The sequence below is a fragment of the Atractosteus spatula genome, chromosome 21, assembly GCF_055471065.1.
Source record: "Atractosteus spatula isolate fAtrSpa1 chromosome 21, fAtrSpa1.hap1, whole genome shotgun sequence".
Lineage (NCBI taxonomy): Eukaryota > Metazoa > Chordata > Actinopteri > Semionotiformes > Lepisosteidae > Atractosteus > Atractosteus spatula.
Window position 1 is genome coordinate 16612156 of NC_142726.1, and position 16254 is coordinate 16628409.

The following is a 16254-nucleotide window of genomic DNA, read 5'->3' on the forward strand; positions in this document are numbered from 1 at the left end:
AGTCTCGCAGCAAGAGGTGACGTAAGACGCACTGGACCTGAAGGCTGGATAGAGATCGTCGTTTTAGACACCAGGATGGGCCAGACAGGGCAGATATATTATAACGCGAAGCGGGGTGGCTGGTTTTCCGGGAGAATTTCCCGGCAGACCGCTTAAAACCACCCGCCTTAAAAGCACATTATCTTAAGCAAGAGCTTTATAAGATAGCAGTGTGGTATAGCGTTGGTCCACCAGGGGGGGTCAGTGAATTGCTCTCCAAACAAAAATAAAACTGGAACAAGTATTAGGTTTATTCCATGCTAAAAATAGAAGAAAAAAAACGCAACGTTTCAGCTGTGGAGCCTTCTTCAGGTGTCAATAAAAAAAACAAAGCTGAACAATATCATTACCGAACTGTTCCAAAAATCCAAGTGTCTTTCAATTAATTATCAAAATCCTCTATACAGCTGTATATTTTAAACGTGTCTAAAATACTTTTTTTATAGAATACGGCATACAATACTTACATTAAATTAATTCGTAGCGATTATTCTATTCTAGCTTTCCTGACGCATTTTCTTTTTGAGGTTAATAATGTACTTTAACACACTTTGTAGTTTGGAGTCGTTCTTTGAAGATGCTTTTTAAATGTGTTCAATTACAGACAACTAGCCCGGTTTGAAAGAGCAACCAAAACTCTTATAAAACTAATAGGCCATAGAAAAAAAGACTATCTCAGTACTCATTCTGCGCATCTTATTCTTAGTTTATAGACAGAAAGGACCATTTGTTTTATTCAAACAGTTTGGAACTGAATGTGGCCATGTAGTCGACGGTCTCGAGGTTTCAAAACAGATGGATAAGTGCAACTCTTGGAATAATAACAATAATAATAATTAAAATATTAGTTTTATTGTACCAACTTTGCTCTAATGATCATAACGTTTTCCTAAGAAAATTGTCCACCTACGCCGCGAAGGATTACGCTGCCGAATCCACCCCCTCTCGACCCTACCAAGTTGGCGATCAACTTGCAGCGTGACGTAATTGCCTCTCGCCTTCTTAAAAAGCTCTGACAGCGGCGGCGCCTGTCGATGACGTCAGAGGGACTTTCCGGCTGGGGGGTAATGGTGAGCTGTGTAGCAATAAAGTTATTCACAGAGTGTCAACATCAACACGATGAGGTCTGAACGGCCTCAGAGGATTGGAGAAAAAACGAAAAATGTGTACCTAGCCGAGCTCTTGAGCGAAACGCGTTAGGAACGGGGGATAAACACTACGATGTCCGCCGCACGGCTCCCGCTCGGGAAGAGGCCGGCCGGCGAGGCGTCCTGCCGCGGCGCCCCGTCCGCAGGGAGGCAGCAGCCGGAGGCGCTCACCCTGGACGAGTTCACGGCGCCCGAAGACAGGCAGGAGGAGCTGAGGGGCGTCAGGCCGAGGGTAGAGCAGCTTTTCCGGGTGGTGTTCACCATCATCGGCCTGCTGGACCCGTCCGCAGCCCACGGCAGCCGAGCCGCCCGGCTGATCTGGGTGCAGCTCAGGGGGACGAGAGCCGATGTAGCCCGGGCGAAGGTGAGTGAGACGGGTCGCCCCGGGCCGGGGGGAGGCGGGGGGCACTGCGCATTGCTACGCCGCTGGGTGAGTTCCCGAGGGGAAGCGTAGGCAGGGTGGCGTGATTACAGAAAGCTGTCCGGAGCAGAGCGGCACCGTAGCGCTGCCAGGTGTGGCGGACAGGAGCGATTGCACAACTGTCTCCCGCCCCACGGCAGGGACGGTGCCTTGCTCAAGGGACACGATTTCCGCTTCTGGCTGACGTCGGAAAACTGGCTCTACCCTCGTGTAGCCGCCGTGTAGCGTAGCTGGGGCGATGTAGGTGACGGGACTCTTCTGTCGCCCTACGGCTTAAAGGCCACGGTGGCATCCGGCCAAGACAGCCAGCTAAGCCACCGCTGGTGACAGTGGGAGCGCAGTTATCTCCCAGTATCGGGCGTCAAGTGCGTGGGAGTGGGTGTGAGCGCTCGCTTATCTCTCGGTGCGTCACGCACCTCTTCGTCCGGCTTGAAGTTCGTGGTGAACCCGCCTCGGATCCCAATCCCAAGGCTACAATTAGACGCGTTTCCTTCCTGTCTCAGAGGGGTTTGTCGCGTATCTCTAAGAAAACCACCGAGTGTTATTGGAAATGTCCGGGTTTATCGTCTCGCTTGTGCTGTGAAGTCAAAGCTTGCAGCCGCTCCAGCTGCCCCGGTTCCAGCCGGCATGGCCTCTGATGGGGTCCTGCCTGCTGCCAGCCTGCTGCTGCTGGCCCTGTGCGACTTCCCTCTGATGCCTGCGGCCGAGTTTCAGGTGTTCCACGGGGAGGCCGGGTCGGGTGTCGAGAGAGCAGGGCAAGGAGGCTGGAGCAAAAATAAACTTGGAAACTGTTGCTCTCAGTGCCAGTAAACTTCTCAACTCCCCCCCCCCCCACCCCCCCTCCAAAAAAAAACAACAAAAGCAAGAGAGGGAAAACCCAGCGCCTGACAGCTTCTTTTTTTCCGCAGCAGTCTTCACGCACTGGTAGCGGAATGAGGCAGCGCTCTGCCTGGGCCGTAGTGAGGAAGTCATTGGTTGAAGTGCTAACTGCCGTAGAGTAGGCACCGCTGAGGAGAAAAATCCCTGCTTACCCTTTCCCCACTGGGCAGTTTTTTTATGCTGTTGTTATTTTTTTTTCTGCTTCCTGCCAGAAAGGTTTGGAAGAGGCAGCAGCAGGGTAAAAAAGTCACAAAGTGAAAGCCATGTCTGCTTGAGGCTTGTGTTGGCTCTCTCCCCTGAATGCTCGCGTCTTTTCTGTTGAAGAACGTAACATCACTTTATTGGCCATATACAATTTCTTGCATTAGGAATTCGTCTTTTCACATACCCCAGCTTGATAGGGAGAGAAGCTGGGGGTCAGAGCGCAGGGTCAGCCATTTAGATAGATAGATACTTTATTGATCCCGTGAGGGAAATTGCAGTGCAATAACAGCTTAACACAGACACAGTGTAACGAATGATATAATAATAATAATACAATACATACAATACAATCAGTACAGTGAGTAGTGCACTAAGAAGAGTTACTCACAGTCCAGAACACACAGAGAATACGGCGCCCCTGGAGCAGTTGGGGTTAAGGGCCTTGCTCAGGGGCCCAACGGAGTAGGATTCCTCTGCAGGCTGCGGGATTTGAACCGGCAACCTTCCATCCACAGGCGCAGATCCTTAGCAGAGCCACCACTCTGTATGACAGTGTAAATACACAGTGACATCTTTCAACGTCGTCACACGATCCTGCCAGGGTACATGACACTGATGAGACTCCCGTGGCCTCGCAGTGCAGTCCGTTTCAGATTTTCCCCCAAGCTCCACTCAGAATTATAGTGTTAATGATGCCCAAGGGCTGGAACCTTGCAGGTTTTTGCCTGATTTGTAGTCAATATGGGTAGATGTGTTAATGTTTCAGGATGTTACTTTCCTACAGCTCCAGAAATCATCCAGTAGTTTATTCCTGCTTTTCTCACGGCTTCATCCAGCTCTGGGTCACAGGGCAGCCGGAGTCTATCCCGGCAAGCAAGGGGAGCAAGACGATGGACACCCTGGCCGGCACACCAGACACGCACACTCACACCAGACACGCACACTCACACCAGGGCCAGTTTTCCCCGAAGTCACCTAACCTGCCAGTATGTTTTTGCATAGTAGGGGGGAAATCCATGCAAATGCAGGGAGAACATACAAACTCCACACAGACAGCACCCCAGGAATTAAACCCTGGGGCCCCAGTGAGGCAGCAATGCTCACCCCTACGCCAACGTGCGCCCCTGTTCCTACTTAGATTTTCCTGTAAACAAGAGGCCTCTGTGTTGAAACACGTCTCGGATCGCAGCTATGCTCTGCGTAGTAGGAGCAGAAAGCAGTGTGAGTTTCGAGATGATGGGACTTGTGCTCCTTGAGTTTGCTTGATGGAGCAGCGCAGCTGAGAGAGCCTGTGGGCAAAAAAAGAGCCTGACAGCTTGAAAAACAAAAATCCCCTTTGGCCTTCTATGGGGTCAGCTTTCTAGCTCTGCCTGGTAGCTTTAACGTTTGTTGTTGTTATGTTTTCTATACAGCCCTGGAGCTTGGCTATTGACGTGGTCTGGTGGTTGTGTGCGCAGAGGGTTAGCCTGTGCTGTGCTGTCATGCATCAGTGTGTGACATCACAGACAGGACACCACAGCGCGGCGCAGAGCGCTGTCAGTGTGTGACGTCACAGACAGTAAGGACACCCCAGCGCAGCGCGGAGCGCTGTCAGTGTGTGACGTCACAGACAGTAAGGACACCCCAGCACTGTCAGTGTGTGACGTCACAGACAGTAAGGACACCCCAGCACTGTCAGTGTGTGACGTCACAGACAGTAAGGACACCCCAGCGCTGTCAGTGTGTGATGTCACAGACAGTAAGGACACCACAGTGCGGTGCGGAGCGCTGTCAGTGTGTGACGTCACAGACAGTAAGGACACCCCAGCGCTGTCAGTGTGTGACGTCACAGACAGTAAGGACACCCCAGCGCTGTCAGTGTGTGACGTCACAGACAGTAAGGACACCCCAGCGCAGCGCAGAGCGCTGTCGGTGTGTGACGTCACAGACAGTAAGGACACCCCAGCGCTGTCAGTGTGTGACGTCACAGACAGTAAGGACACCCCAGCGCAGCGCAGAGCGCTGTCGGTGTGTGACGTCACAGACAGTAAGGACACCCCAGCGCTGTCAGTGTGTGACGTCACAGACAGTAAGGACACCCCAGCGCAGCGCGGAGCGCTGTCAGTGTGTGACGTCACAGACAGTAAGGACACCCCAGCGCTGTCAGTGTGTGACGTCACAGACAGTAAGGACACCCCAGCGCGGTGCGGAGCGCTGTCGGTGTGTGACGTCACAGACAGTAAGGACACCCTAGCGCTGTCAGTGTGTGACGTCACAGACAGTAAGGACACCCCAGCGCTGTCAGTGTGTGACGTCACGCGGCCGGGCTGGGTCCTGCAGTCCCACAGTTCCCGGCTCCCCGCTCGGATACCGTGACTGTGAGCTGCAGGAACGGCGGCACTTAGCCCAGGCCCTCCCCTCGATCCCAGTTTCCTCTCCCTGCTTCTGATTGGCTTCTTTCCCACGCGCTGCTGTGTTTGTGGAAATTCTGGTAACGTTTCCAGGGGGAATCGGTGTGTTGTAGTGTAGACGTCTGGCCTGGCATCACGAGGATGCTTTTGAGTGAAATGCACTGTGTGTAGGGTTATCTTTCCTACTGTCCCTGCTCCAGTGCTGTTGATATTCTTGTTTATTGGGCATTACTCATGCTAGGGAACAAGTAACAGGTTTATTCCATGCTGAAAAAAGAAGAAAGAAAACACAACGTTTCGGCCATGGAGCCTTCTTCAGTTGGTCTGATCGCTCACACCTGAAGAAGGCTCCACAGCCGAAACGTTGTGTTTCTTTCTTCTTTTTTTCAGCATGGAATAAACCTGTTACTTGTTCCTTTGTTGACGCAGCTACCCACCTGATATATTCATGCTATGTAGGTTATAGAATTTGGCTTATTTACAAAGATCTATAATCCCGTGTAACAGCAGGCAGCCCTTCAGCAAACTGAGGTTTTGTGGTGGTGCTCCGAAGGGGTTGCTGTCCCGTCCCCCCCTTCCGGAGTTCCTGCTGCCGTTCTTCCATGGCTTTCTTGTGTCTGCAGGAGTACGTGAAGGGGCTGTGTAACCCGGAGCTGCAGGAGAAGGAGAGCTACCCGCCCGACATGCACTGCATCTTCGTGGGAGCGCGGGGGCTGTTCCTGGACTGCCTGGTGCAGGATACCAGCGCGGAGGTGCAGGTGCTGGAGACGGGCTCCCTGCGGATCCTGGGCAGCGCCGAGGCGGTGGTGATGGCGCAGAGCCAGGTGCAGCAGTTTGTCAAGCTCTTCCGCGAGAAGAGCACCCTGCCGGCTGACAAGGACTCGGTGGTGAAGAGGAGGTTCAAGAGCTTTGTGGAGGCGCAGGCCGATAAGTACGCCATGGAGCTGCTGCTGCTGCCCAGCTCGCTGAAGGAGGAGCTACTGAACCTGGCGCACAGCGCCACGCCCCCCTCCCCGCCAGACACTACAGACGCCAGGTGGCAGAGCGCGCCGCACTGCAGCCACCAGGCCGAGCAGGAGCGGGCACAAGCCAGCACGCCCGTCACGGAGCTGTCCAACAGGATCCTGGACACGTCTTTCGAGGAGCGGACGGCGTGCCAGGAGCCCGTGGCAGGGACGGTGCTGAACTGCAGGCCCTCCTGCAAACGTAGGTCTTCGGGCAGCGAGGAACGGGACACTAAAAGACAGTTTTCGGAGGAGAGCAGGGAGGACGGAGAGGACGCGGACGACGACTGCTACGTGCTGGGCGACCAGAGCGAGGGCGCCGCCATCGTGGTGCTGGACTCCAGCGACCAGTCGGACGACCCCGAGGTTGTGAGCCCCGAAACCAACTTCAAGTGCCTGGTCAACTTCTTCAAGACCATGGGCTACCCGCAGGCGCTGGTGGAGCGCGTCATCCAGGAGACGGGGCAGGGGGCGGACACCTTCGTGCTCCTGGAGCGGATTGTGGGGGAAAGCCAGAGGGCGCAGGCGGCACAGGCTGCCAGTTCCCCGAATAATCCCTGCGGTTCCCCCGAGCTGACCTCCCAGCAGGAGAGGGGCGGCTCTGCACCCCACAAAACCAGGGAGAGGGTGCAAGGGGGTAACAGCAGCAACCCGAACGTTTTGATGGAGTGGAAGTCCAAAGAAAACATCCAGCCCAGCAGCAACAGCATCAGCCTCCGCAACCCCAGCGGCGGCGGCGCCCCCCAGGGGCCGGCGCCGAAGAGGAGCGGCGCCCAGCCCGGGCCTCACGCGCCCGGCGCCAGGAAGGCAGAGGACGTGGAGCCCGACAGCGCGGGCAGGGCGGCCGCCCGGAGCGAGACGGACTTCCTGCCCAGGGGCAGCGGCCAGGCCTTCCGCCCGGTGCGCGTGGAGAGCGTGACTCCCCTGCGGAGCGCCGCGCAGCCCTCCGTGCGGCCCGAGCCCGTCTGGCCCGGACACGACCCCCCCGCCCGCCCCCCCGAGCGGCCCCCGCCCTCCGCCAGACCTTCCACCTCCTGCGCCGCCCTGGCGGTCTTCCCGCTCACGGGGGCCGAGCGCTTCCAGCAGTCCCTCAAGACCCCCTACAAGCTCGGCCTGCAGAACGAGCCCGGCAGGCCCGGCCTCCGGCACGTCATCATCGACGGGAGCAACGTGGCCATGACGTGAGTGCCCCTGCCTGTCTTGATACGTGCCCACGTACCCTCCTCCGGGGCTGCAGCTCGGGTCGAAGCCCCCTGCTCAAGGGGGCAGACTCACACCCCCCGGGGTGGCTGCTTCCTGCTGAGTCTCCAGGGTCTCGGCTCGCTCGCGCAGGTCACAGGTGAAGACAGACCGCAGCTCGCAGTGGGCTGGCACTGCTCATTCATTCCATTTTTGTAAACGAGCCCGGGGTTTGTAGCACCTACATTTACACATGCACCATGTACCCAGTTTTGGTTTTAACAGCCGTGTAAGAAAGGCGTCGGTCGTGAGAAAACGAAACAGATACAACTTGTAATTACTGAATGTGACGAATGCAGATAAGATCACTTTATTGGCCGTCTACAATGTATTGTATTAGGGGCCCAACGGAGTAGGATTCCTCTGCCGGCCGCGGGATTTGAACCGGCAACCTTCCAGCCACAGACGCAGATCCTGAGCCATAGTCCTTCCGCTCCACAGTTCAGGGCAGGACCCGTTTGGCATTCTCTCGGGTGCCGCACCAGTGTCTTGGGAGCTGTCCCACGGGAGGTGAGGTCAGCCAGGGAGAACGGTACCTGCAGGGCCTGAGTTTGCGTCCCGCGTCCTCCTCTGACCCCTGCTGTGTTGGTGGGAGTAGGGGGGTGGTCCTGGCCAGTGACAAAAGGGCAGTGAGTCCGTCATGGGACACCGCAGCACTTAGTCAGACGTGTGCTTTCGAGGGGGATGTCCGCTCTGCCTCAGAGAGGCAGTGAGTACCCTGTCAGCTCCTGCTCATGTGTACCGCAAGCAGACACGAGCCCAGAGCCCCGCGCTCGTGCGGGATTTAACCCTGCCGCAGGCTGCGGGCTTCCCGTCAGGAGGGATGAGCCCAGCCAGTTCTGCACCGGTGCCTCTCCCTTTGCTCGGCTGCGGGGAGCTCAGCAACACAGCAGGCTCCTCCTCGCGGACGTGCTCTTCATCAAGGCACGCCAAGCCTGCCAGCCCGGGATGGACAAGCACAGCAGTGTGAGTTTAACTTGCAGGTCCAAAGTGCTCGCAGTGAAAAGGGACCTGGTTCACCCGCACACCCTGTCCTGACACTGCCGGTCCAGAGATAAGATAAGATCACTTTATTAGCCCTATACAATTTCTTATATTAGGAATTTGTCTTTTCACATATCCCAACCTGCTCTCCATGAGAGACACAGACAGGGAGAGAAGCTTGGGGTCAGAGCGCAGGGTCGGCCATTTATACGGCACCCCTGGAGCAGCTGGGGTTAAGGGCCTTGCTCAGGGGCCCAACGGAGTAGGATTCCTCTGCCGGCTGCGGGATTTGAACCAGCAACCTTCCAGTCACAGGCGTAGATCCTGAGCCACAGAGCCACCGCCCGGCCTGTGGAGAGGAGAAAGTGTAGGAATAAGCGATGGGATTGCTAGCGGGCCGCGTCTGAGCAGGGCGATGTGCGAGAGGCAGGCAGAGCGTGGGGGCCGCTGGGCGTGCGCAGACGTGGCAGGTGAGCATCGCCATCCCGAGACAGATTTATTTTTTTCAGATAATCGAGAAAAAAAAAATGAAATCTGATTTGGGGGGAGGAGAGGGTGGTTTCCAGGAAGCTCTGTCCCCGGCCCTGCGTGCGATAGACACCCTGCGCGTGGGACCGGGGGGGTGAAACGCACAGGCAGGCGTGGGCCTTGTGCTGGCAGAGAGGGGGGCGGCGGGGGCGGCGCGGCGCCACTCAGATTGGAAGATCAGTCTGATTCACCGTTTCCTGGAGTAGATCTTGCTTTTTCTTTCTCTCTGTGTTGTTTTCTTTCTTTCTGGGAAACGTGTCGCAGTGGGTTATGAGAAGTGCGAGCCGGGGGCTGTGAGGGGGCAGCTGTGATGGCTCCTACCCCGTGCTTCTCTGCGAAACCTTTCGGCCTCGGCGATTGAAATGCACGCTGGCGTTTTTTGGCACTTTTTTGGTTTTCCCTTGAAAAGCCTTGTGTGCGTTCTGGAGGTGGCAAGGATAGCTGCCGATCTTGCAGATAAAGTTCGGGTTTTGCACACTTGCCCCGGCGCATTTTTTCTCGTTCTTGCCATCTTCGGCCGCAGGAGACCGAGAAAAGACTCCTGTAAAAGGGAAGCGTGTCTTCTGTCTGAAGCACGGTGTAACACTGGAGTACAAAGGGAGGAGTTTCCAAATCGGTACTTCACCTCACCAAGTCTTTTTTGATTGATGTGGTGTGATTATTTTTTTTTTAGTTCTTTTTTTGGTAGCTTCGCAGGGTAAATTTTTCTTGAGCACGTCATTCTCGCAGAGTTTCGTAACACTTCCTGTTTTTAAGATCACTTTCTCCTCAAAAGGGAAGCCCCTCTGGATGACCCAGATATTATCACTCACCTCTCCCGTCTGTCAGAGGCTCGGGCCAGCGCCGAGTCTGTCATCGCTGCAGATTCACAGTACGGCTATTTTTGTTCCAGTAAATTGCATCACTGCCTCTTTTCACCTTTTTTTCTCAAGTGCGTCGGTAAAAGTTCCCGTGTTTTGCTCTTATCGGTCAAATGCAAAGCAGGGGGCTGCATAGTCAAACCGCGCCACAGGCGGAAGTTTCTGCCTATTAGCGCAGCTTCGCATCGCGCGGAGAGATAACTCTTATAAGGATGACGTCATGCCCTGGGAGCTGGCGAGAGCAGGGGGGCTCTTCCCGGCAGGCTGCCGAGGTCAGGGAGGTCATGGTCCGGGCCGACAGAGCCTCTCTGTGCAGTGTTTCACAGCCCACCTCACTCCCTCAGGCAGGAAACCTTGCCCACCCAACTGGCTGCCCACACCTGCAGGCTGATTCGGTTGCGTGTTCCTCCTACAGGTCAGGTCCAGAGCAGTGAAGGGGGAAACTACAGCGATGATGGGGAGACCACCTAGGGCCGCCCCATACTTGTGTGGCATGGTCCCCTAGATGCCGTACTTCAGATGAGATGTAAAACTGAGGTCCTGACTCTCTGTGGTCATTAAAAATCCCAGGGCGTTTCTCAAAAAGAGTAGGGGTGTAACCCCAGCGTCCTGGCCAAATTTCCCATTGGCCCTTACCAATCATGGCCTCCTAATAATCCCCCTCTATGGATTGGCTTCATTACTCTGCTCTCCTCCCCACTGAGAGCTGGTGTGTGGGGAGCGTTCTGGCTGCTGTCGCGTCATCCAGGTGGGGCTGCACACTGGTGGTGGTGGAGGGGATCCCCATTACCTGTAAAGTGCTTTGAGTGGAGTGTCCAGAAAAGCGCTATATAAGTGTAAGCAATTATTATTACTCTCATCCCCCTGCTTTCTTGGTTCCTTCTGCTACCTTCTTTTCCCGGACCCCCCGAGCTGGGAGGGGTGGAGGGGTCACCCCAGGAGCCGCTCTGATCGACCGATCCTGTCCTTTCAGGCACGGGCTGCACAGATTCTTCTCCTGCCGCGGGATCGCCATTGCCGTGGAGTCCTTCTGGAAGCGCGGCCACAGGGACATCACCGTGTTCGTCCCGCAGTGGAGGATGAAGAAGGACCCCCTCACTACAGGTGTGTCTGCCCCCCCCCGGCCCGTCCCTCGTAGAACAGCACCCTGACCAGACCCTGTTGGCACCTGCGGCAGTCGGGGTTGTCATCGAGCAGCGTTCGGCAGCGCAGAAACAAATAGCACAGCCCGAACGTTCACTTCCTCATCCCGCGCGTTTCTGAACTGAAGGGGGACTTCTGGGATTTTTGTGCTCGGGCGTGCGGAAGCTACGCACGGGGCCCTCGAGGTTCGCTCAGGTTTTCGGGGTGTCCTTGTTTCCACAGAGCAGCATTTCCTCACCCAGCTGGAGGCCCTGAGGCTGCTGTCGTTCACCCCAGCCAGGGAGGTGTGCGGCCAGAGGATTGCCTCGCACGATGACAGGTGAGCACACCTGCGCGCCTCCGTCTCGGGGTGTCCCTCAGCACGGGGCCACTGGGGAACCCTCTCGTCCTCCTGAGTAATTCAAGTAGGGAGCTGCGTCAGCTTGCAAAGGAGCAAGTGAAGATTTATTCCATGCAGAACGTTTAGGCTTAGGTAATATTGGTAATATTGAAATTCACCTTTCTTCCAGCAAAAGACAAAATTTCCATCGTGTGGAAAAACATTTCTGTATATACAATTTCTGTAAATAAGATGGTTTTATTATTTTGGTTTTAATTGTTTAACTTTAACTGAGATTCTTAACTGGAGTCCTCTTCAGGTATGACATCTTGTCTTTTTTTCCCTCTTTTCTGCATGGAATAAACCTTTACTTGTTCCTGAGCTCCTTAATTATCTTAATTCAGTTAGTTCATTCACCCGTCATGCGTCAGGCCTGTCTTGTCTGGAGGTGTGTTCGTGCTAAACTGCTCTCAGTATCCACTTGCCTGCCGGGAACATGGGGTCCCCCTAAGTGCCGACTGCTGTGACAGGCTGGGGTCTCTGAGCCCTCTCTGTTTGAATTCACGCTTGGTTTTGATCTGCCTCAGAGTGAAAAAGAGATAAGGCTTGTTTTTTTTTTCATTTCAATGTCATGAAACATTTTTGGGTTTCGGAAGAAACGTTCACACACGCCTTGTATTCAAATGAGTCACCGCGCTGGGAGCCGAGTCTCTCCTCCCCCCAGTACCGTGTTCTCGCGGCCCCCAAGCCGAAGTGACATGCCCTCTCCGCGTTTCTGTCTTCGCAGGTTTCTCCTGCACTTGGCAGAGAGGACGGGAGGCATCATTGTGACCAATGACAATTTAAAGGAGTTCGTGAGCATGTCAGAATCATGGAAGGAGATTATAAAAAAGAGGTCAGTCTCCATGAATCGGTCAGACCATACTTTCATCACCAAGAAGACGTTACCTTGTGTTTGGAGTAAGACATGGAAGAGTTGGGTGTTGCTCAGCTTACTCTCATTTAGTCATGAACTTCTCTTGGTGAAAGGTTGTGTCAATCTACAGCCTCTGTTCAGTACTGTCTCGGGAAACCGATGGGCACAATCAGTTAAACAAAGAACACCGTTCAGGATCAGAAAGCAGCTGATCAAGCAATCAGTATATTTTAGCTCTCCTGTTCTGTTTGTTTTTGTAGACTATCTTATAGTCCTAAGACTAGTGCACCTTTTGGGTTAGGGCAAACTGTTTCAAACAAACAAAACAATCTCTCTGCTCACCCTTTGAGCAGCTAACTGGTGAATCCGTACTGTTGTGTCCACAGGCTCCTACAGTTCACGTTTGTTGAAGATTATTTCATGATACCAGACGACCCGCTGGGAAAGAATGGGCCCCGACTGGAGGAGTTCCTCTCTAAAGATTTCAGGTACCTGTGCTGGGGATGGTGTCTGCTCTTAAATTTGGTGTTGGCAATTCAGGCATTCAGTTATGGTGAATTAATGGTATAAACTCAAGTGATTCTGTCTAAAGGCTCCTTTGAAGTCCATCCTTGAGCATGGTGAGCCTTAATGATGCTGCTGGAAGAGATGTTAGTGGGGCCACCAGGGGGCGCTCACCCTGCGGTCTGTGTGGGTCCTAATGCCCCAGTATAGTGACGGGGACACTATACTGTAAAAAGGTGCTGTCCTGCGGATGAGATGTAAAACCGATGTCCTGACTCTCTGTGGTCATTAAAAATCCCAGGGAGTTTCTGGAAACGAGTAGGGGTGTAACCCTGGCGTCCTGGCCAAAGGTCCCATTGGCCCTTATCAGTCATGGCCTCCTAATAATCCCCATCTATGAATTGGCTTCATCACTCTGCTCTCCTCCCCACTGAGAGCTGGTGTGTGGGGAGCGTTCTGGCGCACTATGGCTGCCGTCGCGTCATCCAGGTGGGGCTGCACACTGGTGGTGGTGGAGGGGATCCCCATTACCTGTAAAGCGCTTTGAGTGGAGTGTCCAGAAAAGCGGTATATAAGTGTAAGCAATTCATTAATTAATTAAACTTCCTGTTGTTTTTTTACCACAGGAGTCTGGCAGCAGAGAGGGGGGGGCAGGGAGGGAGAGCGCCATCCAGAGGCTGTATGCAGGCTGTCCCGCAGGCGGCATCCTTCTTTCTGTGCTCCCAGCCGCACCGGGACCCCCGCCCCGAGCCCCCCGCCCCTCCTCAGCGGTCCGTCTCGGAGACGGTGGAGCTGAAACGCCAGCTGTACGACATCTTCCCGGATCAGAAGCAGAGAATCGACCAGATCCTGTCCGACAACCCCTACATGAGAGACCTGAATGCGCTGTCGGGCCTGCTGCTCGGCTGAGGCCCCAATAAAAGCGCTGTGCTGCCTTGAGAGGTGAGGGGGGGGAGTCCCTTTGATTTGATGGGGGTGCGTTTTAGCCCCTTTTTTTTCCCAAGACGAGAAGAGGAACGTTTTTAGTGGCTTTTTTTTTAAAATGCTGCCGTGACAATGACGGTGGGCTGTTTTGAAGTGGAGCCAGACATCACTCCCCAAGTTCCTTTGCGTCTGGAGGAAAACCCTGGCCATTGTCCATCTCTCTGCATTTCAGAAGCAGTGTTCTAATTCCTGACTCTTTTGCGTTCTTGTGGCAGTGAAACAGTTGGCCTTGTTTGGTAAAGTGATGGAAAGTAAATGATCTTCTGTGTCGGGAGCGCTTAAGACCACACAACACACTCCTGGCATGTCGTCTGATCTGGGAGTCCGAGCTACTGTTCTAAACCTGGAGCTGGGGTGTTCCGTATTTATGAATAATCATTTTCTTATTTATTTTTTGCAGAGAATTCTATAATTAAAGAAATATTTGCAGAATAAACTAAATCAATATTGCATTGTACAGGGTTCCAGAGCTGTTTAGCACCTTTTCTGGCAACTGTTGTATCATAAGAATATTTTCCTTTTTGTATTTGTATATCTGGTTGTCGATTTCTTTTACTACAGATCATATTGGACACCTGCATCAGAACTAAAGAAAAGTTTTAAGTTTGGCGTCTATCAATAAAACAAAACGGTGTCTTTTTGATGTCTTTCTTTTTATTTTTCATCTTTGCTTTGTATGGTAAACACAGAAGGGTAACAAGTCCTGTTACAGTTGGATTCACATTGTTTTCCCTTATTTCAGGTTTATTATAACAGCACAAGAGGATTAAGCACTCAGATGATGTCAAAACAGTATAGCCGGCTATACTGAACATCATACTCTGGGACTGCAATTAAAAGAAGACTTCAAAAGCATTTTTAAGAATAATATACTGTCCAATTTTCACTGAATGTGCACGTCTGGAGCCAAATTTCACAATGACTGTAAAAGGCCAGGCTGCTGTGGCCAAATGTCAGTCGTCTCTTAAAACAGTCATACAGAAACATTGAGTAGTTTATCTTCGATGTACGCCTCCGAGAAAAAGAGTGCTTAGGCTACATCTTACAAAATTTCCCCGGTTTCTCAATCGCTTCGCTCACTCATTCTTGTCTAATCCACGGCCTACAGCCCAGCAGGCCTTGAATAAATTGAATGACCAATAATTCCTCTGGTTTTTCAAACTTGCTGCCAAAGACACATTAACGGTTTGACCAGCAGAGGGCAGCATATGACAATGAAGCAGGTGGTGTGAGTGCTGTGCCTACATGGAGCATTCTGGCTGTGCGTGTAGTTCTTACGCTTAGACAAAGATTGGTAATCCATGCCGCAGCTAATGCAAATTAAATTAGGATCCGCTTTTGTCTTGATTGTTTCTTGAACAATATATAAATTTAAAAAGTTACAAGCGCTACCAGAGCTGGGAAGACAAAAGAGGGAAAAGATCAGTCTGCTTGAAACACATCAGAAATGTTGGGGTTCTGGCATGTGGATTTTGCAAGTTACGGACAAACTCATGAACACTTTTCAAGTAAATTTGCACTTGACATGATCTGATATGCATATTAGAATGAGAAAAAGGTATATACATTACAAATAAGGTTTTACAAAAATCAGAATTTCAAGTGCGTAATGAGTAATAAAGCTTAGGTAGGTGTTTTGGAAAGCACGCTGTATAGCAGTTTGAGGGACAGTGAGTGTTGCAGTGGGACATGAGCTGTACCCCGATGAAAAGAGTAAGAAAAATTGAGAGATCAACTGGCCACCCGCCGTCCCCTCCCCCCTGCGCATTCTTCAGAGCGATCCCGAGAGGAATGTTCAATTACCACCAGCATTCCAGAACAGCTCTGCATTCTCAGGAGCTGGTCTCCCTCTCCCCATCTCTGGCTGCTCGGACAGCTCGCTTACATAACCAGTCTCCTAATGCACAGCGCCCTCCTCTCCCCAACACTGGCTGCCTTCCTAGCTTTAAGATAAACACTAAGTTTCACTGGCAGACGTGTTGGCTAAAAAAAATCCACTTTAAACTGCATAATCTGGTTGGTCTTAGTAGGGGTATGATTAATAATAGCACAAAATGATGAGCTTCTACAGTCAGGAAGTCATTTCTTTAAATCGGATTGTGGGAAAACAACTCTGTCTTTTGCAATACCATTCTGGGTGGCTGAACCTTTAAGATAAGATCACTTTATTGGCCATATACAATTTTTTTGTATTAGGACTTTGCCTTTTCACATACTGCAACTTGCTCTCCATGAGACACACAGACAGGGAGAGAAGCTTGGGGTCAGAGCACAGGGTCAGCCATTTATACAGCACCCCTGGAGCAGTAGGGGTTAAGGGCCTTGCTCAGGGGCCCAACAGAGTAGGATTCCTCTGCTAGCTGTGGGATTTGAACCAGCAACCTTCTAGCTACAGACGCAGATCCTTAGCCACAGTGCTACCACCCTGCTGTAGTGTCAGCTGAGACTGGGCTTTTAAAAATGTTGAAAGGTGAATCTAATCAATATGTTTTGAGCATTGTTATGCAATCGGTTTCAACACCCTGTGTTCTTAGCCTCCACGGTCAAGCTGAAACCTGAGCATGGATCAGCATGGCGAATCAATGCCTAGACATGCTCACAGCCGCACCGCCCTGGCTTTTGCCAGCATTTTTTATCTGTTATCTGGGTGACCAGCACAATAAACACCTCGCGTGTTCAGTGGTCCCAGCCA

At 52.7% G+C, this 16254-nt stretch overlaps 1 protein-coding gene across 2 annotated transcripts; it reads left to right on the forward strand.

Annotated features, from left to right (window-relative positions):
- Window positions 1-1072: 1072 nt before the first annotated feature.
- n4bp1 (nedd4 binding protein 1) lies at window positions 1073-14694 on the forward strand. 2 transcript variants are annotated; one of them, XM_088938976.1, is made up of 8 exons: window positions 1073-1551; window positions 5705-7266; window positions 10670-10800; window positions 11062-11158; window positions 11946-12053; window positions 12461-12562; window positions 13205-13520; window positions 14305-14694. In XM_088938976.1, the coding sequence occupies exons 1-7, from the start codon at window positions 1261-1263 to the stop codon at window positions 13485-13487; spliced, it is 2574 nt and encodes an 857-aa protein (XP_088795102.1). In that variant the 5' UTR covers window positions 1073-1260; the 3' UTR covers window positions 13488-13520; window positions 14305-14694. The 2 variants fall into 2 exon arrangements, with proteins under 2 accessions (XP_088795102.1, XP_088795101.1); XM_088938975.1 differs by lacking the exon at window positions 14305-14694 and having other exon boundaries at window positions 13205-14205.
- Window positions 14695-16254: the final 1560 nt, after the last annotated feature.